The 27,902-nt window shown below is 38.4% G+C and overlaps 1 protein-coding gene across 2 annotated transcripts; it reads left to right on the forward strand.

The window, feature by feature from the left end:
* The first annotated feature begins 5,385 nt into the window (after window positions 1-5,385).
* On the forward strand, window positions 5,386-27,732 carry socs7 (suppressor of cytokine signaling 7). 2 transcript variants are annotated; one of them, XM_061049163.1, is made up of 10 exons: window positions 5,386-7,257; window positions 8,529-8,608; window positions 12,393-12,497; window positions 15,710-15,844; window positions 16,941-17,086; window positions 18,072-18,240; window positions 22,207-22,335; window positions 24,780-24,915; window positions 26,373-26,516; window positions 27,004-27,732. In XM_061049163.1, exons 1-9 carry the CDS (start codon window positions 5,735-5,737, stop codon window positions 26,491-26,493), a joined length of 2,544 nt encoding a protein of 847 aa, XP_060905146.1. In that variant the 5' UTR covers window positions 5,386-5,734; the 3' UTR covers window positions 26,494-26,516; window positions 27,004-27,732. The 2 variants fall into 2 exon arrangements, with proteins under 2 accessions (XP_060905146.1, XP_060905147.1); XM_061049164.1 differs by lacking the exon at window positions 15,710-15,844.
* Window positions 27,733-27,902: the final 170 nt, after the last annotated feature.

A 27,902-nucleotide genomic window follows, 5' to 3' on the forward strand; every position in this document is an offset into this window, starting at 1 on the left:
AGAGAGCATGCTCACAGTGAGGAGTGATGCAGCCAAGAATCCTTGTTTTGGTGACCATGGCAACCAGTTTCTGAGAATCATCCCCACCACCCTCACCTCCCAACTCCCCTTATACACACACAGATGCACACACACATTTATGTGCGCACTCCAACCTCCCACCCTGACTTCACTGCAGAGCATCAAAGGTGCTGCAGTCGAGCCGAAAGAAGACAACAAGGCAGAGAGACGGAGAGAGTGTCACTGTGTTTGTGTGAGCCCGACGCACATGTTGCCTTGTTTCATGTATTTCTCTGGTAAAACATAAAGGGAAAAAAACAAGTTTGTCAACTAGAAGATGCCATCAGTTACACACAACATGAATCATATTTTGCACTTTTTTAACATTTATTTTTTGGGGGGCTTTTTGCACCTGTTTTGAAGAAACAGGCCCGTGAGTAGAGATGGAAACTAGGTAAGTGGTAATGAGTGACATGCGAGAAAGAATCCAAAGGTCGGATTTGAACCCGGGAGAAACTAACCACTCACCCACCGTCGCCCCTACTTTGCACTTTCTAATTTGTCTTTAATCTTACCCTATCTCTTTCTCCCTCTTTCAGTCCGTCTTTGTTCCTCTTTTTGAAGTTAATGTATTGTTCAGGAGCAGAAAAAGGCCTCAATAATACCTGTAACCTGTAAATCCTATTTATACCCATACATACAACATCTTTTTTTATCTATATTCCATTCTTGGTACATTACTGGCTCAGGTGCCTCGACTCCGTAAATCTGCTTTGTCCTGAGCTTCAATAAATGTGCCCCATTCTGAGTAAACTAACAGCTTTCTCTACATTCATTCAAACTTTCAGTTCATTTTAAATTCTTCTTATACGTTGGTTCCTTTATACATTGGTTCCAGCTCCCACATTAAATGTCAAACACTCAATGTATAGTTGCAGTATTTTTTCAGACAAGAACATAACCACATTACAATACAGATTACTTTTGTCTTCAGTCCAACATTATACAATAATTTTGCCACAAAAAACATTTCATTGTTGTTCACTAAAAACTGTTTCCTTGTGACGCCACAATATAACATGGAGGTATTATTTAAGCCAGTACGATGATCGTTCCCTTAGATTCTGCATAAAAAGCAGAATTAATAGTTAAGGAATTTAATTTTTGTATTGAAAGGGTTTGGTTTCAGTTTATAGTCTGAGCATATTGTCCACAAGCATTTAAGCAGTTTGGCTGTGCGCAGAAATCAGGCCATGTGGAAAGGTAAAAAGGACAACACAACCCCCTCATAAACAAATCCTGAAGTCCTTCAATGGTGCGCTAGTGATGATTTTGCTTTGATTTATGACTTTCGCATGTCTATTCTAATTTCTTAAATTATAAATGGGATTGTAAACAGAGCTAATGCATAGAAAAGAAAAGTCTTGGTCAGGAGTACTTTGACGCTAACCGCTTACTACATCAGAAGCCCCAAACAGTCATGGCTAGTAGAGTTGCACATCTTTTCTCAGAAGGGTTGAAAGCCTTTTTTTCTTTTTAAAATTATACCAAGGAGTTTTGGTGTCATGACTTAACCATTTCATAAACAAAATGATGCTGTTGCAGTTAGCTTACAAAATTAATACCAAACCACAGACCCTTTTCAGGAAAGTAGATTTCTGTTGAACATAATCAGGTCAATCCAAAAGTAAGACACATTTTTGCACGCACTTAAATTGTACCAAATTTTCATTATAATCTTACAATGAAAATCTAATCTATGCTCACTGATTTGTGTTGCAAATCAGGACAATGTCAGACAGGATGAGAGATAAAGAACATGCCAGATGATTCATTCTGCGAAACAAAACAAACACAAAATAAAACCCTACAACACAAAACAATAAAACTGTGATGTAATGTTAATGCTGTAAACTGCTGACCCTAACCTACAGGATACAAGATAAATCACATCATCATTCAGCTGTGCAGGCAGGTCGTTAGTTTGATTAGTCTACATAAAGCTCAGGTATGAACAAACACTGACACACACACACACACACACACACACACACACAGGCACACACACACACACACACACACACACACACACACACACACACACACACACACACACACACACACACACACATGCACATACAAGCGCAGACACACACACACACACACACACACAGTTATTGTCACTTAAGAGGACATTACATTGACATTTCCCAAGAACCTTTACTTTCCTTAACATAATCAAATCATTTTGACAATTTAAGTAACTGGGCTTACATATCATCCTCAAATGACTTCTAATCCTCACAATATGAGTGTAAACACACATTTATGTCCCCACAACTATAGAGTAAAACCTTGTCACACACACACACACACACACACACACACACACACACACACACACACACACACACACACACACACACACACACACACACACACACACACAGGAATGATTGATGGCCCTTCATCCACTCACACATCATTATCTGTATTCAGCAGCAGCATCCATCATTGCATGTTGGCCTGCAGCGCCCTCTACCTGCCACACTGCAACAAAGCATCAGTCCAGTTCAGTGTTGTTACTATCAGATCACACTCGACTGGGTGTGTTCACTGGTGTCTGTGATGAAAACATCTGCTGCTTGAGATCATGCAGACGCCAAAATCTAAAGTCAGTTTTTATAGCTTTGTGCAAGAAATATGAATCTTTGTTTATCCTGCACTTTACTTACTGAAACTGAAGATGTTTTGTTTTGAGCCTTCATTTATCGCATGAGTTTTATACAGACATTCATTGCTTCCAGAGGTTGTGTTATTTTATTTTTGAGGTTGGGATTTTTAATCTTTTAAATAATAAAAAAAAACCTTTTAAATAGACAGGGAAATGACACAAAGAAACAAGGAACAAAGTAAAAACAAATGACAAAAATAAAAAAAAGTGTAATTAAAGAAAATGAACCACATGGATACAAGTGTTCAAATGTTTACTATACAAATGTTGAATAAATTGCAAGGAAGATGCAATTAACAGTGCAGAAACAAGGCAGACATTCAAGCTTCAGTTTTGTTTTCTTTGGCAGATAGGCCCCCCTCCTATCCAAATACACCTCCTATCAAGTCACTCATTTTGTTTTCTTTTAAAGGCCATTGAGATATTTTGTAGAAAAAAAAGAAAGAAAGAAAAAAAAGAAAACGTCTTATGTGTGAAGACAATATAAAATGAACAAATTGTTCACAATATGAACAAATAGTACCTAACTTTTAAATCATTTAATTCCAAATGTCACTGTATCATGTTGCAAATGAAGGAATATTAATAAGTACTAGCTACATGCTTGGCAAATGACTTCTATGTTACATGTTTCTTTGCTCTGGTTTGTTAAATCTTTTAGAGGTATTTGGTCTGTGCTCACTGATAACTCCTGACATGGTTTAATAGTCAACACCGATCATTTTCAAGTTTAACTACAGCCAAGACCCTTTAATCTGATGCACTTTATAATGTTCCACATGTGCAGCAGCCATCTTGGTTGATGTTTGCCAGAGCTTGAGCTTGCAGTCACCCTGTTCCTGACAAATGTTTTGTTTTGATTACAACTCATTAGATTCTCTTTGTTTCTTCTCCTTGTGCTATTCACTCCAATTTGTCCAACATTAACTTGAATACTGAGCATTTTAGCAAAAATATGAACGTAGAGCCAAAAGTGAAGTACATCTAAGTTCTATTGATGATGATTTGAGATTTCAAATGAACTGCATTACTGTCAAGTTTTGGAGAGCAAAAGTTTCTTTTTTTCTGACAGCAATATGAATAAAATATATACTGTACGTAAGTCCTATTGTTCAGGTTATAAACAGTTACATTGTGTCAGACAACTTGTGGTTTAAATTTATGTATGAAGTGTTAGATAGGTAAAGGAGAAGGTAGTAAACACAGAAATAATGATGAGTCAGTCAGAATCAGGGACTTTGCAGCCAAAGAAAGAGATCTTTGTGTGGACAGAGTGACAGCGCTGTGGCTGAGGACTTAATAAACTTGTTCTAAGCTCACACAGAATTCTGGGAGAAAGCCAAAGAGAAGCACTTACTCTCCCAACACCTCATTAAATGTGAGCTGTAAAATAGTTAAAGACAATTAAAGTAGTCCATGTCAAGCTGTGGTTGGTGAAGAATGCAGAGCCTTTACTTTAGTAAAGGACTTAAGACCGCACTGAACAAATACTCAACTGCATTCAGATCACCATTTAAGAAAATATATTTTAACATAAGCAAAGTGAACTCAATGTATGGAAATTAAAGTCGTAATAATAGCCTATTTTTAGAAGAAATCCAAGACCTTTTCATCTGGCTTTAAATTAGGACTTTGTTTAAAAAATAAACTTACAATTAAACAAAATGATCTTACTTTGAAGCTTAGTCCAAAGACAACTGGACCTCGAAATGTACCATGACATGGAGGACCACAGACAAAAAGTGTTTAAATCATGTGCTTTCTCTTTTATTCTTAATACAGAGATAGAGAGAGAGTGTCCTCGAAACTGGTTCACAATTTACCAAATTACCATCTCACTTTGAAAGTAGAGATTGAGAATATGAACTCATAGAAAAATGTTAAATGAGTTAATAAACAGAGCAAGAAGTTGGCTACTTTTCTCAAACAACTACTTGTCAGGCTTAATTTTGCAACAGCTCTTGCTGTCAAGAATATAGTTTTAAGGCACTTCCATTTTGACTTCAGTTTTTCAGGTCTACAGGCTGTATTTAGATAGCCTACTTATTTTTTTTTGTCTCAAGCCAAGTCCCTAACATCCCTGAGACATCCCAGTGATGACATCAGGTTAATGTTCTCCTCTTAGACTCATCATTGTTCTCCTCGTGACCTGTCAAAGCTGAAACTCTTTATCCTACTCTTATTAATGGATATCTGCTAGATTACAAATCAAATGATAGTCCTATCCAATCACCTGTAACACGATTTTAACTTTACTTGAAACATGTTCAACAATTGCTCTTGATATATTTTAAGTTGGGCTACAGTAAGAGAAGGTGTTGTTTACAAAAAATACTCGAGAATTGGCATTTAGATTGTTTCTATTGGCTATTAAAGGACTATAGCAGACAAATTAAACCAACAGATGACAACCTGCAAATACGCAGCAGAAACAAGTATATTCCTGCATAGGCTGAATATATTAAGATTATCACAAGAGTGCTTTGTTTCTGATTTATTCTGTGTCTCCTTATAAGGATTGAAAACAGAAAGCAGCTGATCAGAAGTAGAGCGGATTCAGGTATATGATATTAAAATGCCTCAGACTAATTTATAGCTCTCATGATCGGCGCTCATAAAGCGCTGTTATGGGCTGAGCGGAGGAGGAGCGGGTGGGGCCTGGCTGTGAACACAGAGGGAGGCAGACTGTGGTCACTGACCGGAGACTCTGCTGCTTTTATTCCGCTCAAATCAGACCGCATGTCTGACCCAGGGGTCCGCCTGCTGCCGGGAGCAAACTGCATTCATTCCCCCGACATTTGACAGATGGATGCTGTCCTGTGAAGGGAAGAGGATGAAAAAATCGCCTGATGTATTTGTTGGCTCCTTCGCTCATAGCCTATGTATCGGAGGCAGCGACGGCTTGGCCCTTTCTTTATTATAGGAATGAGATCTCCGCGGTTAGCTATGTGAAGAGCAGATCGCCCAATCATTTTCATTTCGCGATCCTGAGGAATAATTATGAACAACGCGCAAGATATGTCGCCCGATTTCGTGTTGATGCGCCTGGTTTCCGCGGCCGAGGATGACCGCTTGGACGCAGAAAACGGGAATCTGCCGCCGGGTGGAGTGGTGGCAGGGTTGGGGAAGGAGGTCCTGGCTCACAGTGGCGTCAAAGCGGGGTTGGATATAAGCCGAGATTCGACGGCGGGCCTCGAGCATCCTAGCACCCACCTGAACAAAGCCCAGCCGAGCGGGGAGGGCACGGCTGCACTTGACACAAGAGGGACGGAAAGCCGAGACCCTCTGTCCGCGACTCCTCCGCCGCAGAGCCCCATGGAGGCCCAGGGCTTTGACTTCGCCCCGAGCCCCGGCCTACGGCCTCAGCTGCTCGTCTTCTCTAACATAATGCGGAACGGAGAGGGGATTTTAGAATTAGATCGTCTGAACCAGAGCAGGGATGCGCTGGGTTTGGAGCAGAGCGCGGGGACCGTCTGCTCCGGCCCGACCGTCAACAACAACACCCTGAGTCCCAGAGACGTCCAGCAGAACCTGCTGGACCGGACATGGGGGGCTCATTCACCAGTGTCTCTAACCGGGGACATGCAGGGAGCAGCGGAGCTGTGCCGACGGCATCGACTCATCACTACCCCGCCCGACTGGCCCTTGTTGTCGGAGAGGTCCAACCCTCTCACCGTGATGGAATCTAAGTGGGGATGCGCGGCCAGGGACCGAGAGGGAGCCGTGTTCGAGCTGGCACGGCGATTCGGGGAACTGGGGGTCGGTGCGGTCCCAAAGATGCTGTTCAAAGCAGGCGAACTCCCGCAGTGCTCGTGTCAGGGGGCACACAGGCCTGGAGCAGGGGGGCAGCCCGGGGATGACCCCACAGAGACCAGCGACGCTCTGTTGGTCCTGGAGGGGCTGGGGAGCGGGGATGTTGCCGGCATGGGCATGGACGAGTGTCCGGAGGCAGAGACAGACGATGACAACGGACGCAGGGAGTTTTTACTAAACAGGAAACGGGAAATAGTTCAGAAAATGTCCGGGACTTTCTCCATCAGCAGCTTCCAGGCGGAGCTGAGGCGGCAGGTGGAGGTGATGGCCCCGGTGGCGGTAGAAGGCGCGCAGGTGTGCAGCCTCCACGGGAACTCATCCAGCCATCTGTCACAGGTAAGTTCCGGGGATGCTGAGGTCGTCAGCCAGGACTCAGCCATGTCACCCGCACCCACACCGGCCCAGAGCACACCTGGGGCAAACACGCCGACGCTGAGCCAAGCGTCGACGCCCAGGAGGCGGCCGGAGCGGTGCGCCAGCGCGCCACGGACTCCCACAGGCAGAGCCTCCTGTGGGGATAAAACTCTTAAAGTTCCAGGAAAGTCCAAAAAGGGTTTAAAGATTCGCTTGAGTAAACTGTTCCGAACTAAAAGCTGCAGCGGCTCCAATCACCTGCTGGACAAGAGGCCCTCAGTGACTTACTCGGTGTCGTCTGCCGGGAGTCTTATGGACATGGCGAGCAGCACGGGAGCTGAGAAGGATGCAGACAGGTGAGCAGCTCGATACGGGGCCCCAAAGATCAGCCGTAGAGTGCTATATTCTTATTTCGTAGCTTTATTTAGAAGATAAAAGAAATGGATGACCCTGATTTTCCACGTCATCCATGGATAACACATGGAATATCATCTGAGGGAGGCAATCAAGGCCAAGATCAGCAGTAAAGTAGGTAGGCTATATCAAATATATGTACAACACCATTTCCTCCAAAAGTTGGGATATTGTATAAAATGTTGGCCTACATGTAAAACAGAGTCTGATGATTTGCAAAATACCAAAACCCCATATTTGATTCAACACAAATTTGTGTAAAGTGTTTGTATTTTCTGGAAAGTTAGAGGTCATTTTGAAAGTTCATTGTTTTACTATTCATGCTTTATGGATTTCAGCTGTCCAACAGTTAAAATACACGAATCGGTTCAACATTTTACATGTTGTCTTTGTGCTATTTTCAATCAAATATGGAGTTTTTGTTTGTTTTCAAATCACAACTTTCTGTTTTTTATTTACATGTTATACATCCTAACTTCTAGGAAATGTGGTTGTAAATATATTGATATCTTTAAACGGGTTTCCTCTTTTGTTAAGGTTTTTTTTGTTATTCCATGAAACTGTATGGAACAACTTGAAAGCTCAAAAAGGGAAAAACCCAGGTCAGGAGGACATGAGGAAGTCAAGCAGAAACCCTCAGACAGACCTGATGGGCAGTACACATTCAATATTTTAAGAGCAGTGACACATTTTGAATCCAGCCACTGTTTACTCTCCTGGTAAGTGATCAATGAGACCAGACATGTTTCTTTCTTTCAATCTCTTTCTTTTCTGCTGAGACTTTAATTTTTTATTAAACCTGACAGATATTATTTCTAATGGCCTGAATTAACTCTTTCAACTGGCAGTTTAAGGCATACAAAAACTTTTTCATTCACAGTGTGAGTAGATGCAGAATTCTTTTTAAACCTTTGTTGCTTGTCACCTTCTATACCACTCACTGTTTAGTTATTATTCACAGCAGCAGGCTGAAGGAAGGCTGATTAAAAAAACATAGCTTTATAAGTCTGGACTGCCAGGACTAAGAGCATCAAACTGAAAAAGTAAAAAAAAAAAAAAAAAACCCTGCAGGACACAGAAGTGCACACGCTCACACTGAAAAGTTAATTTTCTGAACCTCTGCAGCTGCTAACAGCACTCTCACTCTTCTTCTTCTTCTTCTTTTTCTTCTTCTTCTTCTTCTTTTCTGCATGTCTTGATGTGTGTCCTGCAGCCACAGCCAGCCCAGACTGACCAGGGCCCACAGTGCCTTCTCCCCTGCATCCCTCTCTGCCTCCCTTTCTGCTTTCACGGGTAAGAGTTTCTCACTGCTTTTCTGTAACTCTGGTTCCCCTCAGGAATGCTGTCTCTGCTGGGTAAAACACCCTATCTGGCCCACATGCCACTACAGTGCCTCCAGAGGTTTTTTTTTAATTATTTGCAGAATATTCTGCAAAGTCTTAGAAAATGTGAGAAAATTATGGGGGGCTGTTGGGGACATTATTCAGAATAACCATACATAAATAGGTACTTTTCCTTTCACACACTGATATAAATTCAAACTGAAAAAGTATGTGTTGACACAAACATCTTAAAAACATCACGCTCCTGAAACTAATTGCATGTACATTTAAATGTCTATGCACCAATATTCAGTAGGAGAGGACCCTGGCTTAAAGTATTTATTAAACGTTCCCAAACCTCATTACAATATCCCATCCTGTGCGCACATAAGCCAAGCTGTGGTCCATGCACTTAAGTGGAGTACACGAGCGGTGATTGAGCACAAATAACTGCATCACCCACTGTTGCACTAACAACAGATGGATGGACCTCCCATGGCACTTAAAGCTATCTCTCACAGCGATCCCGCACTTCATCATTTGGAAGTGATCATTACGCATGTTTAAGAGGGCCATAATAACCTCCCAGAATCACATGTTTATCATACATTGTTTCTAATGGCACATCTTTTTATTTTGTATTTTATTTTATACTTTTTTTAATTTATATTTTAAAATCAGGAGATGTCATTTATTTCTGTGTTTTTCTTTTTATTTAACATTATTTGTTTTGTTGTTGTTGTTTATTATTTAATAAACTGCAGTCTGTAGCAACTATCACATAGATCTAAATAAGTTCATAACAAACTAGAGAAACCTAGAATTATAAATGCAGGACTTATTGTTCCTGTTTTCCTGTTGTGCCAAACTCATTCCGGACCGTGACCCCAAAACTGAGATACGAACTGAACTGTGAATTCTACTGTTACATCCCTGTATGCATGGTAATTCTGAATATTGTCCCTAATGACCACCCATAAAAAAATACCCAAGGGAATGTCCTCAAATAGCTTTTGTCCCCCAGTGACTCCTCCAATCCAAGCAGCCACATATATTCTTTGTCCATACCCTCTATTATAGAGCAAAGGAGAGTTCCCTCATTTATCTTTATAAGTCACACCTAAAGTCTACATCCATTCCAGACAAACCCGAGGATGGAGATACAGATTCGTAACAGTCGCAGTTTGTTGTTTGATTCCTAACACACAGGAGACCAAAGTCTGGCACCATCTCACATTTTGAAAAAGACTTGGGGCGTCCTAACTGTCAAGTCCAAACCACAGTTGCTGTGGTTTCAGATCGGACCTCTGCCTTTTGGTGCATGTCATTTTCAGCTGTCCTGTCCAATAAAGGCAAACTGGCCCTAATAAAATAGCTTAACAATAATAATACAAATGTTTTTACAAAGACAAAGCATCTTGTAGGGTCATTTGAGAAAAGAAGATAGCTTTTTCAAACATGGCGCAAACTCCTGAAAATGTCCTGTAACTTTGTGAGGTGAACTGATATGTTCAATCTTAGTTCATGTATTAAAGCTGCATTGTTTTCTGCTCCACAGTATGTTCTTTCCACTTCTCCGTTTATACTGTGGACATGTCCAATTACACACAGAAACATCCTTTTTATGTCACGGGCAAGCTGTCTTGAAACTTTTTAGAGATTTTCAGTTGTGCATGTTAAGAAAAGGCCTTTGATTCCCGTCGAGGTTTATTTCCTATCCTACAAGAAGAAAAACAATGTAGAAGCAGCTACTGGCCAAACTATTACAAGCTAGCAGGCTGCTTGGAGGCATTTTCATCCTTCAAACCTTCACTTGAGCTAAGTGCTGCTGTGCTAACACTGTGTCCTAACAGCAACAAATGTTAGGTAGAGCGTTCGTTAGGAGACGGTGAAGGCAGCCCATGCAACCTCTCATGCTTATTATATACCCAGATTGCTGCTTGGTTTAAGTTGTTGACAGTGTTTACATCATTTAAATGACCTTTTTGCTTGAGCCTAGACTCAGTGTTTAAAGTAATATACTACACGTTTGGTTTTATTTTAATGTCCAGAGGAGAAACAGAGAGCTCAGACTGAGTTTTATGACCTTCCAGCAACAAACCATCAAGATAGCTAATGTGTCTCAGCTCCAGCAGACACTCTTGTCTCTTCTGCAAAGTTGTTTGGTGTTTAAAATTTTTTTTTTGCATTGTTGCATTGGTTATTATGTCTCAACATTTGAATCTAAAATTGATAAGTTTTGACATTCAAAGTAAAGCTTTTGTGGAATAGAAGGTGTCACTCTTTTGTGAAGCTGTTTCATTTTGTTGATACTGGTCATAGTGCTCATAAATAAAGACATTTTTTAAAGTCTAAATAAAATACATACTAACAATGAAATTATTGATATTTAGCTTAGAAGATTGTCATCAATGAAATCTCCCTGCATTCACCAATGTTTGGATGATAATGGAAAAGCACTGGAAGAGAGTGATAGCTATTTACCTCGCTTCATAAAAGGGGTTTCACTTATGAAGAGTGCAAACTTAGACATTATTATTTAAGAAGTTGTTAACTTCAAAGTCGGCAGCAACCCACATACTGACAACAAACAGCTAGCTTCACCAGTGATATTATTATTTACTGCTAGCTTTGCACACTCTGCTGGCTGTAAACAAAACTGAGGTCAGTTATGAGCTTGTTAGCTTAAATGAAAATACATTTATTTAAGACAGGCTTAGAAATGAATGCACTCAAATGATTTTAAAAAAAGTTAAGATGTTGACTAACAATGCTTTCAATGTTTGGGCTAGACAAGGATAACATATCCTGGACCACTTTGTTTCATAGTTCTTGGATAGCTGTTTCCCTGTTTTCTTTAATTCCTTTAAAAAAGACTATCAATAGAATATCAGCTCAAAAATAATGAACATTTATTAAACTGCAACCTTTAACTACTTGTACCAGTCACATTAACTGATGCACCAGATACGATAAGACAGACTTTAGCAGCAAAGGCCTATGGGTAAGAAGGGAAGGGAGGTAGCAGGCAAAAATGATTTAGCTGACTTTATGAGAATCAGCCTACAACCTCTGCAGGGCTCAGGATAACATGCTGGTGCCCCACATTGCTCATAGAGCTCTTTTTGTGTGTGATAAATTTGCATCTTCAATATAGTGTTTTTTTGGTTTTTTTTGCAGTTAAATGAATTCTCTACACAGTAACCAATTAAATAGAAACATAAACGTTGGTGACTCCAAAGGCAAGAGGATGATTTGTTAGAAAACCCAGAAGTCCCACGCACAGCATGCTGGTGTGTACCACACTAGCTGGTCTGTGATGTTTCATCACCACAAAAACAAAAAAAGGAGAAGAAGAGATGATAGAAGAAGAGATCTAAAGCGGGAGAGTCCGGCGCTCACTGCTGTTCATGAGACGGTGGGGATTTGGCTCGAATGTTTGGATTTGTTTCTTTCTCTGCCAGTAACAGTCCCCAACTGCAGAATATCACTTTGGTAAACAGTGAATCTGCACAATCTCATTTAGTGGGGCTGGGATGTTCTCCTTTATTGCCTTGATTTAGGCTGATTAGCTGGGTGTAATTTTCCATAAATGTCCTGCCTTGTGCAGTTTTAATGTTTCCTCCTCACTCTGCAAGAACAAAACACAATCACAGATACACAAACCAGGAAGGCTTTCATTTTTCACTTCAATGTTTGGATCTTTATTTGACTTTCTTCTTCTTTCTCTACTCTGTTATCTTTCCGGGCTTCAGGTGAGACTGTTTCCCTGGTGGATGTGGATATTTCACGGAGAGGTGCAAACACGCCACACCCTCCCACGCCTCCCCCTCCTCCACGCCGAAGTCTCAGTTTGTTAGGTACATTTCTATCCTTCCTTTATCCATCTCTGCTTTTTTTCACTTTACATCTTGTTCCTTCTACAGACACACTTCATATCTTCAATATCATATGTTACAAAACATTTTAGTATGATACATTATGATACGTCACTATTAGCAATCTCAGTGTTAAGATTCCAAATGAACGTGTTCATTTTTAATATTGCATTTAACACTTGGTGTTTTGTCCCTTTCGGGGCACCATAGTGAAGCCACCGCAGAATTTTCCTGCAGCCACAGTGATGGATTATTTCATTGTATTTTACCTTCATTTAGCACTGCTAGTCCTGAGCAGACCTGGACAAAAATAGCACCAAAACACAGTTTCAACATTTAAACACTTAAACTCACACTCAATCATCAACTATACTATACCATAAGATATGAAACACCACAATGCAACACATGACTATATTATACAAAGCAATACTATCAGATTGGATAGGATACTAAATAATTGAAAACATGATACAATATGATACAATATATGATATGACATGACATATGATATGATACAAAAGGACACTATAGGATAGAATATGATTACAAACAATACAATAATAAAACACCATACAACATGATACCATACAATATGATAAAACATGAAACAACTTCACACAAAACAATATGATAAGTTAAGAAGCAGAAGGATATGATACAACACAATGCGATACGACACGCTACAATATATGACACGATACGATCCAACATGATAGGTCATTAAAATGATACTACCTGATCATTACAACACGGTACTACAGGAAGCCATAAGAATTAATATGATACAAACAATTTGATAAGGTAGAACTACTTATATTGTCCCCATGGGAAATTTGTCTTGGATTCAAATGGTGCGGAAAAATAAATACCTCCACAATAATATTACTAATAATAATAATAATAACAAACACAATATGTTGTAAATGATAAAGAAAGCAGTTGAATCCCAACGGTCGAGCTTAACAGAGTGCTTTACTCCAGCCTGTCTAAATTGAAATGATACAAAAGCTCTGCCTGTTTCTCTTTATACTTTATATTTCTGTCGAAGTCAAATTCTAATAAATTATGTTTTCTGTTTGAAAACGTACACGGACAAGTTTGTTTGTAATCTTCTGTAATCTGATTGGAGTAGCTTTGAAAGGTCAGCTTAAAACAACAGATTTCGTTTGAGATGACTCAATCGAAGACAAAAATAGTTTTCCTCTCTACCCAGGAAAGCAATCTGTATCTGGGTATATCTTCTGTTGTGTTACTTTTGTGCTTTCATGATGCATCGTGAGTCCTGTTGGCATTTCTTAAAATGTTTTAAAGGTAAACACACATATTTTTAACATTTACCTGAGACCTTTTTAGAAAAATGTCAAATTCAAAAGTTGTATTCCTAAATATCAGAGCATTTCTGATTTCATGCTCATTCTCTGACCTTGATTTTCTTTGCCAATGAGTCTGGTGTTATTTTCTGACCCACTTACACTACAAGCTTAAAAGAACAGATTGGCAACATTACCCACTAACGCAAGCTCTATTCACTTTTACAGACTTCCCAACTTTGTCACTGACTCTCAGCTCCAAGCCCAAAAGCCTTTTCTGATTACTGCAATCTTTAAAACAAGTTAAATGTTTTTCGGTTCCATTCAATTCCCTTAAGTAGCTTTAAAACAAGTTAAATGTTTTTCAGTTCCATTCAATTCCCTTAAGTAGCTGTTCACTGTAGTTTTGTGCAATGTTACTAAAATAAGAGGAATTAGTGTATTTGTTGGGGACTTCTTTTAGTGTCAGATTATTCTTTTTTTCTCTACTTTAATTAAAGTACCCTTACTTTAATACTGTTCAGTATGCCAGAAAACATTCAGAAGGTATGTGGATGTAAAATACCAGGATGTCAAACTACATCCACATACATTTGGCAGTATGCAGGCCAAAATGTTTTTGTGGCAATAACAACCAACCATCCTAAACATACAACACAAAAGATTTGACACATTAACTGGCGAGTTTTGGAAAATGTTGGTACGCAAGCCAAACCTTTTTTTTTTTTGGTTCTTTTTATTCAATTTTCACATTTAAATGTAGACACAAACAACACAAATAAACAAACATAATACAAAAGAACACCTTGTGGTACCTCAGCTTTCAAATAATCCTCATATAAGTCCAAACTCCTTTCATGTCTTAAGACGGCAGCGTCCTCCTCCTTTGCCAAAGTCAGTTCATTTCTCCCTCTACTTTGCGAAGGTTGCTCCTTTAAGTGCTCGATAGAAAATCCTCTTTTTCATTACAAAGATTCATTTAACTTTTCCATCCATTCCTCGAGATTTGGGGGGTTTATGCTCTTACCTTGTAGTTGATTTTTGAAAGCAGTGAACAGCCAAGGCAAACACTTGCAGAAAATACATTTTTTAAGTACTTCTTGATCTGGTCCTTTGCTTTATAGCAGAAATGTTCTTATGTTGAGTTGAGACATCCTGCTACATAAGATCCTCAGCTAAAGCCCCTTTTGGTCTCTTGAAATGAAAACTCAAATGCTAATATGATTGTATTGTAATTAAATTCTATTATTATATGATTGACCATGCATTTTGCATTCGGTGTAGCTTGACTAAAAAAAGAAGACTAAGAGAATCAGTGATCTTTTTCTTAGTAATCTAAAAAATATATTTATCTTATATATCTTACTTTTTTTACTTTATGTTATTCTGTCTTTACCTCCTTTACTGTCCTTATTTTACATCACCAGTCCTCTTTCTACTGTGTTTTTGCATATTTTGTCTTCTTTCATTTACCTTATTTTAACTAAATCTTTGTCATGTGTTTGTGTGGCCACATTGTCCAGCTTCCTGTTGTCATATTGTGCTCCGTGTGTGTTGCTTGTTTTAAAAAAATAGCATTTTTTTTCACTTTGGTCAATCATAAAAAAGTGTAGTCTTTAACCGAAGCTTTTAATCTGATGGTGTTGAGAAATATGTATCCTTCCTTCCTTCCTTCCTTCCTTCCTTCCTTCCTTCCTCGTCTCCTCTGTTGTTCAATCTTCCCTTTTTTCTTTTTCTTTTTCACCTTCTTTCTTTTTCTATGCTGACACTTGCTTTGCTTCCTTTCCTTCCCCCTTGTCTGTGACCAAACTCCTTCCTTCAATCCCTCTTCCCTCATGCTTTTACTTCCTTCCCCTCCTGTCCTTCCTCTCCTTCCTCCAGATGACATAGCCGGGCCTCAGCCTGGGCCTTTCCTAGTGAGTGTTATGGGTGCCTCCCTGCAGTCCCTTCCCCTGCCTCTCCCTCCTCCTCCTCCTCCCTCCCACGCCACCATCCAACACAGTCTCAGCCTCAATGGTAAGACGTGCCAATCATGAAGCAACTCTCCGGTTTAGAGAGTTATTCATCAATACAAAATGTACTTCCAAAATGTGAATCGAGAGGAAAGCACGGTCAGACAAAATTCTTATGTCTATTTAAAAAGGGTTAAAATGAAATGTAAGACGTAAAAATAATAAGAACAAATTTAACAACAGAATAAAGAATCATAAAATATAATAAGGATGTTTGAGGGTTAGGGCTAAATATATACATTTAAGGCAGAGCAGATATATATTGAAGGTATAGTGCACATTATTCAAACATATTGAGCTATATGTAAGCTATAAGATGCTGTCATTCTAACTGATATTAAAACATTTAGTAGGCTTGTTTATTTTTATGTGGGGTAAACTAACTAGAAAACATGACATTGTATTAGTTCTGTCTGCTATAACAGCTCTTAAAATATGAATGCTAAGAGCACCTGTTTATTTTGATGATGTTATAATGTTTTTAAAATGCTACTGGTTATTTTATCAGTGTAGTTCAGTATGTGCTGGCAGACATCCAAAAGAGCTTTGAATTCCTCTTCAAGCAAATTGGCCCGTAGCTGTTGTTGCTAATGTTGGCAAGAAAGTAAGCAAGCAAGCTAGGCTAATAAGCTTCTTCTTTCTATTGTAGAGTTCTTACTTAACTTAACATGAAAAGTCCTTCCAAATGTTGTAAAGACAAAGACTGCTTTATTTTCTTTTATTAAGACAGTTAACACATGGGACAAAAACAATTGTATAAACATCCATTGTACATAAAGTTATTATTTTATAGCCTGTTGTACGCTAGGTAAATTAAGCATCCCACTCTATATCTCAGTGACCCTATAAGGATGGTATGAAAATGTATTCCCTGCTCCTGCACACTCCTCTTACATTGTCTTATATCTCCTGGCTCCAAAAGAAAATGCCACTGCCAAAATGTCTAACAGAGTCCTCTTAACATTAGTACACAAACCAACGGTTGACATCATGGTGCTCTCGTTCACTTATTATTTACAGTCTGTGATTACACCAATTGTAAGTTCAACTTAAAACAATGATACCCCTCTAATTCCATTGGCATTCTTCTCCTTATTTAGACGCCTTCCTTCGGGCCCTCCCACATTCAAGCTCAACAACCGCTGATGCTCCACCCCCTTCCAGACAAGCCCCACCCCCTATGCTGTGTGCACTGAGGCGGTCTGAAGCAAGCAACTTTACGGCCAGTCTGAGAGAGCTGGAGAAGGTAGGAGTGACACTGAAGGGGAAAGATTGTCCAAAGTCTTCCTACATCCAACTTTGTCTTTTGTTAAAGATCAAGTTTCCATGATGTATTCATGCTGAGAACTTCCTGATCGTTCAGGAGCAACTAAACATTATTTTCATTATCCATCCATGCTGATTATTTTTCTCAACCAACTGATTTACTTTCAATAAATGAATCAGGAAAATTCTCAAGATCTCCTAAAAAGATGAATGTCTTAAATTGTATTATTTTTACCACCTGACTGTCAACTATCTCAGACAAACTGAGTAAATGGGTCTGGAGAAAAAAGAAAACAGGCTGTGCAAGCAGCAACATGGTCCCTGCTGATCATTGAACTAACATTTATTGCTTCATTGACAAAGCAGGAATTTTACATTGCAGAAAACAGAGTTGCTGGATAAATGTGGCTTTGACCAGTTTGGTTGTTTGAATTGTTGTTTAAACTTTGTTTGGTAGTTGTTTAACAAACTACAGCAAAAACCAATTACTGGTAGACCAGCAGCTTACCTGTTTTGCAGGTAATTAACTTCTTTTGTCAATAGTCTGCTGGTTTTTAAGAGAATTATGTTAAAAGCTTTTTCTTGTTACATGGAGTTTAACAAAAACCTCCATCTCTTTAGAGCTCTCCCTTATGTTGTCAGACACTTAGAATAACCACGTGAACTTTTTGTGGATGTACTTCACAAAGATTACGTTGCAGTCATCACAGCCTGTTTTGCAGCTATGGAAATCCTCTATTATGCAGCTGAAAAAAGCATCAAGGATGTTAAGTTGCATCCTCTGGGATGAGCATGATTCTGGATAATGCTTTTGTTTCTGGTGTAACTTATGTGTGTCCATGCTTGTAGTGAAGAGCATGTTAGCTCATTTTGGTGAAGGCTCATGAGAAATAGAAATCAATCAGCGAGCAGCAGTGATGTTCGTTCTTGCAGTGTAATGGAGGGTGTTGTTGGTCTCTCTTCAGTGTGGCTGGTACTGGGGTCCAATGAACTGGGAGGACGCAGAGATGAAGCTGAAGGGGAAACCAGATGGATCGTTCCTGGTCAGAGACAGTTCAGACCCCAGATATATCCTGAGCCTCAGCTTCAGGTCACAGGGAGTAACACACCACACACGCATGGAGCATTACAGAGGTGAGACTAATGTCCAGGCAATTTATACATTATCTCTTACTCCATACTTGTGTGTTCTTTCACAGACATTTCAAGTTCATATAGTCTGCAAAACCAATTTTGCCATATTCAAATGGCATTTATGTCATACAGTCTATTCTGGCTAGAGGTGTCATCATAGCTCACAATAAACCATGCCAAGTTGTTGCAAAACCTTTCCTCATAACCTATATTTGACCTGAAATAATGTACAATGTTAACCCTAAAACCTAGGACTCTAGGAATTCACTTTTCTTAACAAGTTGTTCTTAAATATTGCAAGTTTTGCAAAAGTTAAACAGTGTGCTGGGGGAGAAGCAGTTTTAATGATATCATGTTGAAATTTGTTCCTTGTCTGAAAATTGGGGAGGACGGAGGCACCAGAATAGTCGGCAGAGGCAGAGATCTAAGGGCATTTCATGAATTCTCCCTAGCTTATTTAACAAAGCCATAGCTGTGGGTAAAACATCACGCCTTTCAGGGCACATTAAGAACAGGTGGACTGTGTATGGTAGAGACAGATTCATCACTTTAAGCAAAAAGTAAATTTGATTGCAGCCACATGCCTACTGTTAGATTTAACACTTTGGAGTGGCATGTTTATCACAGTCTGATTATATATTAATGCAGAACATTTTTACTTTGTCATGGAAACACTTGAATAAGCTCTTTGCCAAATTCAAAGAAAACTGAAGTTTGTTTCCTTAATGTTACCTGACAGTGCACACTTAAGATGTTCTTTGGATTTGCATGTTTGTACCCGCTGGTCCAGGCGTTGACATTTAAGTTTGCAATCTTGCTTGGATTGTGATGGTGCCCTAAAACTCATAAAAAGGCCCTCACAGCATGGAGCTATAACAGCATAAATACACATTTCTCTTCATACTGTATATGCTTCATATGTGTGCAGATATACAAGCTTAATGCATGCTCAGAGCACACACATCATTCCTATAGGAACATGTGAATCCATACACTGGCCATCCAACTCCTCAGGCATGTAATAAGGACCACCATGAGAAGAGAGACATTTATCTCTATGTAAGTGACCACATACCAACTGCATTTAGAGAAATTGATTTTTTACCCTATTTTGTTCAAACTGTCTTCAGTTAAGTCAATGAACTTGCCTTATTTAGAAAGTTTGAGCCATGTATGGTGAAAAAATATATAATTGAATGGAAAAAAGGTCATTTTGGCTAAGAATTTATTTTAATCCTTGAACATTGTGATGCTTTAGTTTTGATGCTTTTACTGAAGAAAGACTTTGAATACAGTATTGGAATCAATAACATAGTTTTTATTTACCCTGTATTAACATTAATACCTATAATAAACTTTCTTTATATTGCAAGTTCTTTACAAAACTGGAAATGAATGCAAAATAAAATATACTAAAGAAACCTTAAAACCAGGAAAGAGTGCCATAATAACAAGATAGAAGTCAAACCAAATTAATAGAAATCACTTTTGCAAGTTTGGCAAATGATAGTGTAAATAATTATTATTTTATATTGGTAGAAAATAGATAGAATTAGAGTAAATCAAAACCCATTTGATAGAACCAAGTCAATATTTACAAGTGCATGCATAAAAATAGTCATATATTGAATAGATATATGACTATTTTACAAATTGTATATTGAATGGAATTTGTAAAATAAAGTAAAATACAACATATGGTACTGATGTGTTGCTCCTCTGCCAAAGCAAAATATCTTACTTTAGTCTTACATTCCTTTTCAGCAACTGAACAGTATTTTGTTTTGCACTGAAAGCTTGGCAAAAATCTGCTTTGTGTGTAATTATTAAAATCTAATACTTTCAATAACTTTCAAAATAGAACAAGTTTTAAATGCATCTTTATTTAGTTTTTTTTTACATTAAAAATAAGAAGTACAAACGCCACATACATATTCAAACACAACACCACACGTGCGACAACCTGACACTATGACTCATAGAATACAGATAAAAGCAGACACACAAACTCAGACACACGCATACTCAGGCAAACATACATAAACGGGGCTCCACGTTAATGAGTCACCGTTATAAAGCTATAGAGTCATGCTTCAAAACACATTCATTATTCAGACGTGCAGCCCCAAATGACACAACAAATTCACATCAACACGATCATGTGTGCATGAATGCACTGCGGCCTGACGGGAAACCAGGGCACAGAGGACTTCCGATATGAACAACCATGGAGCAGTCAACAAGAAGTCACACACAAACACTCCAGCTATTCACATGTCCATCATGTGTTCAGATAATGGGCTATTTTCAGCCACATTAGCACCATTGCTCTCAAATTTTCACCAACTCTGTACAGGCTCAAATATCTCAACAGCTACTCGATGGCTTGACATTAAATGTAAAACACATATGTTGAGGAACTTTAGATAATACATTTTATGGAGTCAGGTGATTTCCTGACTTTTCCTCTAACTTCGCCATCAGGGTTCTACCAATATCTTCACCAGAATGAACCAAATTCATCGTATTCACACGGAAACCATTTTCTTTTGACTTCTCGTTCAAATGCTGTTATCGGGTTTGTCTCAGTTCAATCCTTCGAAGCAACCTTTGAAGGACCCCGCCTTCATAGCATGCATTACCCTTTCATTTTAAAGCTTAGTCCCTGTCGCTTAGCAACCTCAACAGCTGCACTTGAACTCGCTAATGTCACAGAATTTAAAGGTACAATATGCAACTTCAGAGCAGCTATCCAGTACACATGTCTCTTTTGCACTAGTGTCTCAGACAGACACACAGCTTTTCTTTGGCCTTGCACAAAACTGTTAGCTTGGAATTCACACTTTTTCAAAGTGTATCTTGTAACCTTTAAACAACCTTTATGCTAACGTTAGCTGTTGTCTAATAGTAGATTATAATCCAAAATGTTTTTTTAATATCAATTATTAGACAGCAAAACACAGGCTCAGGTTTAGGTGACTATGCCCATCAATGCATCGCTTGCATGATCATTGCCATCATTTGTTCCCTCAACAGAAAAATCATCATGGTCACCTAAAATCGATTCTTCTTTACCGCTTAATTATATTAGATACTATTTTCAAAAGGTGAGGTGATTCATTTTTAAAATAATGTATCACTTGATGATAGCAAGTGATACATTATTTTATGCAAGTGATACACCGTCTCTATTTTTTAAGCCTGCACGGCTTAAAAAAGTGAATCAGAGTTTCCAAAATTTGAGCGATTTGTCAAAATTGACATGAGAAACCTTTGAAGTGAAATGGAAATATTTACAGAATATGATAATGTTTATTTAAATGGATAATGTTATCAGAAAGGAAAAATGTTGTCTTTACATCTCATTTGTGGTTTAAAATTACACTTTACTTGCCTACGTCCTGACAAAACCTTCAGTAAAGACTTCTTATCCTGCCAGTGACAACACTGTTTAACCCACTTCATGGAAAAAAAGACACAATTTTAAGAAATAAAACAATGTGGAATTCTTGCTGTCTCTTTTTCTTTTTAAAGCTCATTCAACACTTTAAAAGTGTTTGAAATGTTGGTCGAATTATCTACATATGCAGCATGGGCTAAACATTAAAGATGCATAATTTTCCCAGAAGGGATCATCTAGCCAGGCAGTAAAAACCAGGGTATGATGTTAAGACCTACAGCTGCAGAAGATATAGTCCAACCAATTAAGTTGCTTTTTGTGCGGCTCTACTGTTGGGGTTGTTAATGGATGTTTTGGGAACTTTGGGATTTCACTTATAAACAATCCCTTGAAAGGAAATGAAATTTCCATGCATAAACCAGGGACATAATTTAAAACTAAGAGGCTGATGCAGCTTGATAAGTCTTATGTGTATCCTGTACATATATGAATGTTTTATAATTAATGGGGATATGAATTACAGATGATAAAATGCTACATAAAGAAACACATTTCTCTGCCTCCAGGGACGTTCAGCTTGTGGTGTCACCCGAAGTTTGAGGACCGCTGCCACTCGGTGGTGGAGTTCATCGAGCGAGCCATCATGCACTCCAAGAACGGCAAATTCCTTTACTTCCTCCGCTCCCGAGTCCCAGGTAAAATATAGGTCATATACATCTGCACTTAGCCCGGACTGTTCAAAAATTGATGTGACCTGCCACTTAGTAATAAGTGGCTTAGAGACAGAGGAGAATACAAATATATACGTGACTGTCTGGCATTCGACCTATGGATGATTTGTTAATGTGAGAATGCATTAATGTGTTTGGCTTGTCCCATATGTTAGTATTTAGCTATTAGTGTTTCAAATATCTGCCTTATATTTTAAAAATATTTTTCTTCAAATTAGAGGAAGATGTCTATCCTTGTGTTTAAAATGTACACATTGGGGCACTGGTGGCCTAGTGGTTAGTTTAAACACCCCATGTACAGAAGCTGTTGACCTTGAAGTGAGCGGCCCAGGTTCGAAACAGGCCATGTCATTCCCCACGCTTTCTCTGTTTTACGACTCTATCCACAGCCCTGTTTCTTAAAAACAGGAATATAAGCCCAAAAATAAATCTTAAAATGAACGGATTATGCCCCCAAATAATGGAAACACTTTCTATTGGCTCAGTTTTTATAAATCCAGAAACGGCAACATCCAGGAAAACAGGGCACAAATCCAAAAACACTGAGACAAAACATAGGAACATCTGGAACATCTGGAACACTCACTGCTGGATACGTTTTAAATCAGGGTGAACACAATGAGAGTGAATACTTATTGCATAAAAGATAAGGTCCAAAAATGTGTTGTGATACATAATATTGAATGGTTTTCAACACAGTCAGTAATTGAGCTTAAAGTTTATTTTAGAATGTTTTATATGAACCACTTTATCCCATTTGTTTCTTCAATCACCTGGTTGATGTTCGGTAACTTGGCTGCTTACAGTTGACTTTTAAAACATCAGCAGTGAGCTAGAAGCAGTGGTTGGGATTTGGAGCTGTTGATTGTTGCTATACTGACATGTGGAAGTATATCTTCAGTTAATAATAATTTATACTTTATTGACCCCGCGAGGGGAAATTCGTTTTTACACTCTGTCTAGTTAACATGCTACACAAACATAGGCTGAAATACACACACATGCACAAACAGGATCCTATGGACGTGCACTAATGGAGAGGTCTCAGGGTGAGGGTGCTGCCCACAGCGGGCGCTCCTGAGCTGGTGGGGGGGGGGGGGGGGGGGGGGGGGGGGGTTAGGTGCCTTGCTCAAGGGCACCTCGGCAGTGCTCAGGAAGTGGACTGGCACCTCTCCAGCTACCAGACCAATTTCCGGACTTGGTCTGTGTCGGGACTTGAACCAGTGACCCTCCGATTCCCAACCCAAGTCCCTACAGACTGAGTTACTGCCGCCCAAATGTGAAATAAATCTGATTATGTTCATCTTGGATTGTCTGTGAAGGTCAGAATGTCTCCTTTCATACATTGCAGTATACTGCACTGAAATGTAAAATTACTCATATCGTTGAAGCTTAAAATAGCAACAGTAGGTTTAATTTAGTGTTTAATCTGGTGATATTATTAGAATATTATTATTATTACTCAGTCCCAAACATAATGGAAAGCCAAAAACAACAAAACATGTATCATAATCCTTCTTAGTTTTGTTTTTTAAGCCTTACATACTGTATCTTCTTCCTCTGTGCCAATTTGTACAATAACTATTAAAAGCTGTAAAAACATAACCCCGGACGTTTTCAGACTGAAGGGAACTCTTTCTTAAGAAGTAGTTATTGGCATGCTGTTGGAGCACCTTATAAGCTCATTATTATAAAGAAGGTAATCTCTCAGCACAAGTGGAATCTTTAATGTTATAATTGCAAGAGCCAATACATCACCAGTAACTGTCATGTAAAAAAACCACAAGCCTCTAACAGCTCAAAGGAGCAGTTTAGTTATAAAACAGCAAAATAAACACCTGAAAATCTGCTCTGCTGTGGACTGTGCAAACTTGAAAGATGTTTTTATTGGTAACTTGAAATTGTGTTTTGGTTCCCCGGAGGGACTGGTCGTTCCTGTGTCATCTCCAGCAGATCTCTTCTGCCCACACTCTGGCTCCAAATGTGTAATCAGCACCTGTCTCAGGATGGCTTCACTTTTGTACAATGGGAGGAGGCAAAGACATTTATCTTTGTATATACAGTCAATATTCATGACAATGACCAGAGCTGCAGTTTATTTTGTCTCAATTCCACACGTGGGTACACGCTGCCCCAAATACTCACTAGAGCACCAAATGTAGATTAATCCACTGCTGAAAATAGTCCCCAACAAATGCACGTTATCTCCTGTGTTTGATTGAAAATCTAAGGCTTGCAGCTGTGCAAGGAAAATGACAGAGACATGAACAAATTTAGGGACTTTATATCAAAAATAAAGAAATACACAAGACGTATCTTTTTTTTCTTCAAGTTAGGCTAAAAGCGCTAAATGCACTGTATGTGTGTGTGTGTGTGTGTGTGTGTGTGTGTGTGTGTGTGTCTTGCAGGGCTTCCTCCCACCCCGGTTCAGCTGCTCTATCCTGTATCTCGCTTCAGTAATGTGAAGTCTCTACAGCATCTCTGTCGATTCTGCATCCGACAAATAGTCCGCATCGACCACATCCAGGAGCTTCCACTGCCCAGGTACTCGCCTCCTACGGGATCATTTGAACATCTTGCTGGTGAATACAGTGGCTGTGCTATCAAGCATGGCACTATAAACACAAGAAGCTGAACCGTTTGAAAGCGAATGGTAACTCAGGAGTTCCACAGTGACATCTAAAGTTTGTTCAGTCATCATTAGTTTGCTCATCATTTCAGAAGTTGCAGTTTACAAAAAAAAGCTGTGCAGTTCATTTTTTAATAAAGCAAATAAAGATCACAGTTCAATTGTTCCATTATCTGAAGAAAACAAATGTTGTTAGCTGAGGTAAAATATAAATCAAACCTTTATCAAGAGCAGAAAATGGTTTCCTCTTATTACTTAAATTGTTTATTAGAGATGAGGAGTTTTATGTCAGCATGAATAGCTGGGGTCTTGACAACTATAGCCTCAGATTTTAAATATGAATGTCAGATTTATTGACCCTGAAGGATACAATCAGATCTGATCAATTTAGCCAGGCACAGATCTTTTTTAAGTTTCCTTAATTATTCTATTATTCTGTTATATGGAAAAATGGTTGTTATCTTGAGGAATCAGCCTTTAGTTTTACTGTGAGAACAACATCAATTACTCATCAACTTAAATCTGCACACAAAACTATTAACTTTGATTTAAAAAAAACTAAATCTATTGAAAAGAGCAGCAAGCATGATTGATGACGAGGAATAAGTACTTAAAAATGTTATTTTTGGTAAAATAATTGAAAATTGGCAGAGATTGTTTTTTTTTATTTGAAAAAAGAAACAAACCTACAAAGAAAGACACAGAGTGGAGAAAAAGGTCATATTTATTTAAAAAATTTTATCTAATGAAATTTTAATAAACTTAGTACATTAAGTTTACATGTCAAAAAAGGAGTGGGAAGAAGTATTCACATATTAAATCCTAACCCTATGCATTCTCTTAAACGTGTCCAAATATTTAATAATTGTTGCTTATTATCTTTGTCTTACAAGGTATTCATTTATTTATATAAAATAATGTGACTTCTCAAATTATATATTCTTCTTACTTAAAATAAAGTTTATCTCTTTATATATAAAAATATGAATTTATACACAATATTTGATTATAGTTCAAATAAATCAGTGATTAATGATTCCTGTAAAAATCTACTGGTGATTTTCAAAGCCCTTTTCATCCCAGTTCCTCTTGAAAATCCTGTCTTTATTTTTTTTTCCTTTCTCATGACAATTATATATCAAATAATTATTTGGAAAAACATTTTTTTTACCAAAAAAGTATTTTTGTCACTTTTGTCTCTCGTAAGCCTGACAGAAATCTACCTGTGTGCTGTCTCAACAATAATAATCAGTTTCTGTTCAGAGCTTTTCATTTGGCATGTTGATTTAATTGTGCAGGAAAATGACTAATTCAACAAACACAGGCTTATTGTTGATTTTTGTTATAATGGTTATCATCATCTCTTCCCCAGACCACTTATATCCTACCTGAGTAAGTTTTATTACTACGACCCCGAGGAGGAGATGTACTTGTCAATCAAGACCATCAGGAGGGTGATGGGAGCAGATCGTGAGGCAGAGTCACAGACGTAGCAGCAGAGATCTTCTGAGCTCAAGTGAGTGTGGGAATACTTTTTTTTATATGTTGTCCAACTATGTGGGAAAACAGTTCATAGTTTCCAGAAAGGGTGTGTAAAAATCTGCTCTTGATTCCACAGGGAGGGAGTAGAATATGTATACATTACATTATTGTACATATTGTATTTATAATAATATTGCAATACTACAGCATACATGATAAGGATCATTGTGCCTGACAGGCGTTTGTGCTCTAATGCTTCAAACTTTTTAGCTAATACATTTTTGTACTTTAGTTTAGAGAAACCGTAAATGTCCTTTACTGGTACTTTTATAGAGCAGCACCAGTGACACAAAACACATGTTTGGGTATACTGAGTAAGTGAAAAGTTTTATGAGACTTTACCTTTTTATTCATATAAAATGTAGATATAATTTAAATGTAATATAATATAATTTCTAACAAATTTGATATGGTTTGAATGTATTTTCTTTCAACTTTGTGTTAAACCTGTATCTATGCAGGTTTCTGTTATGAGGACTGATCTATTATGGTCTGAAGCATCATCCAATCAGAGTATCTGAAAATCTGATGTGTCAAGAAGGACTTGGATGGACCGGCCTCTCTCTTCAAATGGACTAAACTAAAGGAGGGACAAGTGTTTGCTGTGGGACAGTGAGATACCTGTCATTGCGTTCAGGGGACGTTGCCTTGTCTTCAGAGGGACTGCAGAGATGTTCTCTCGTCTGAAAAACACGTTGGTTCTGAACAAAAAGAGAGCGGCAATTATGAACTAGATTTGCAGATTTTCTGAACCTGCTGAACTGGACTTTTAAAACACAATGCACTGGTCAATTTGTACAACTGTTGTTTGCTGCCGTTTCCTTGTTTTTCCTTAATTCAATTCTGTCAAAATGAGGGTTTTGGATTAAAAGTTTCCCTTTGGCTAGATATACACACAGAGGCAGGGTAACAGAGGCAGGGTAGCAGAGGCACGTCCGCGAGCTTTCAGAGAGAGGTGTTGACAAAACCACAATGTTAGCTGCAGGGCTAAAATAATGCTAATGCTAATCAGACATATCTGACCTAAAATAACTTTGAAATTGAATTTAAAATCCTAGTTTACCGTACGTGTTTGTAATGCAGCCAGACTAATGAGACATGCTCAGCTTTTTCTATATACTTGTTTGGTTACTGAAGCATACCCCTCTTAAGCTGTGAATGTTTTAGCCTTATAAACAAACTCAAATGTGTATTTGGTTTCAATTATTTGGTCTAACATTTTGTTAGCGGATTTGTGTTTTGTAATTTGTTGTACTTCAACCAATCAGCAGTTAGCGATGTATCCTGCCCAATGATCCAGCTGATTTTAAGTTTACATGAAGGTTGCTGTACCAGTTGCTTGTAAGTTTACCTAATTATG

The sequence above is a fragment of the Labrus mixtus genome, chromosome 2 (genome assembly GCF_963584025.1).
Source record: "Labrus mixtus chromosome 2, fLabMix1.1, whole genome shotgun sequence".
NCBI lineage: Eukaryota > Metazoa > Chordata > Actinopteri > Labriformes > Labridae > Labrus > Labrus mixtus.

What these genes read in the sequence shown, in the direction of transcription:
- socs7 (XM_061049163.1), top strand. Translation starts at nt 5,735, where the DNA reads ATGAACAACGCGCAAGATATGTCGCCCGATTTCGTGTTGATGCGCCTG. An exon ending in CTCCCTTTCTGCTTTCACGG is followed by an intron (nt 8,609 to 12,392) that starts GTAAGAGTTTCT and finishes TCCGGGCTTCAG; the next exon opens with GTGAGACTGTTTCCCTGGTG. An exon ending in CCGAAGTCTCAGTTTGTTAG is followed by an intron (nt 12,498 to 15,709) that starts GTACATTTCTAT and finishes TCCTTCCTCCAG; the next exon opens with ATGACATAGCCGGGCCTCAG.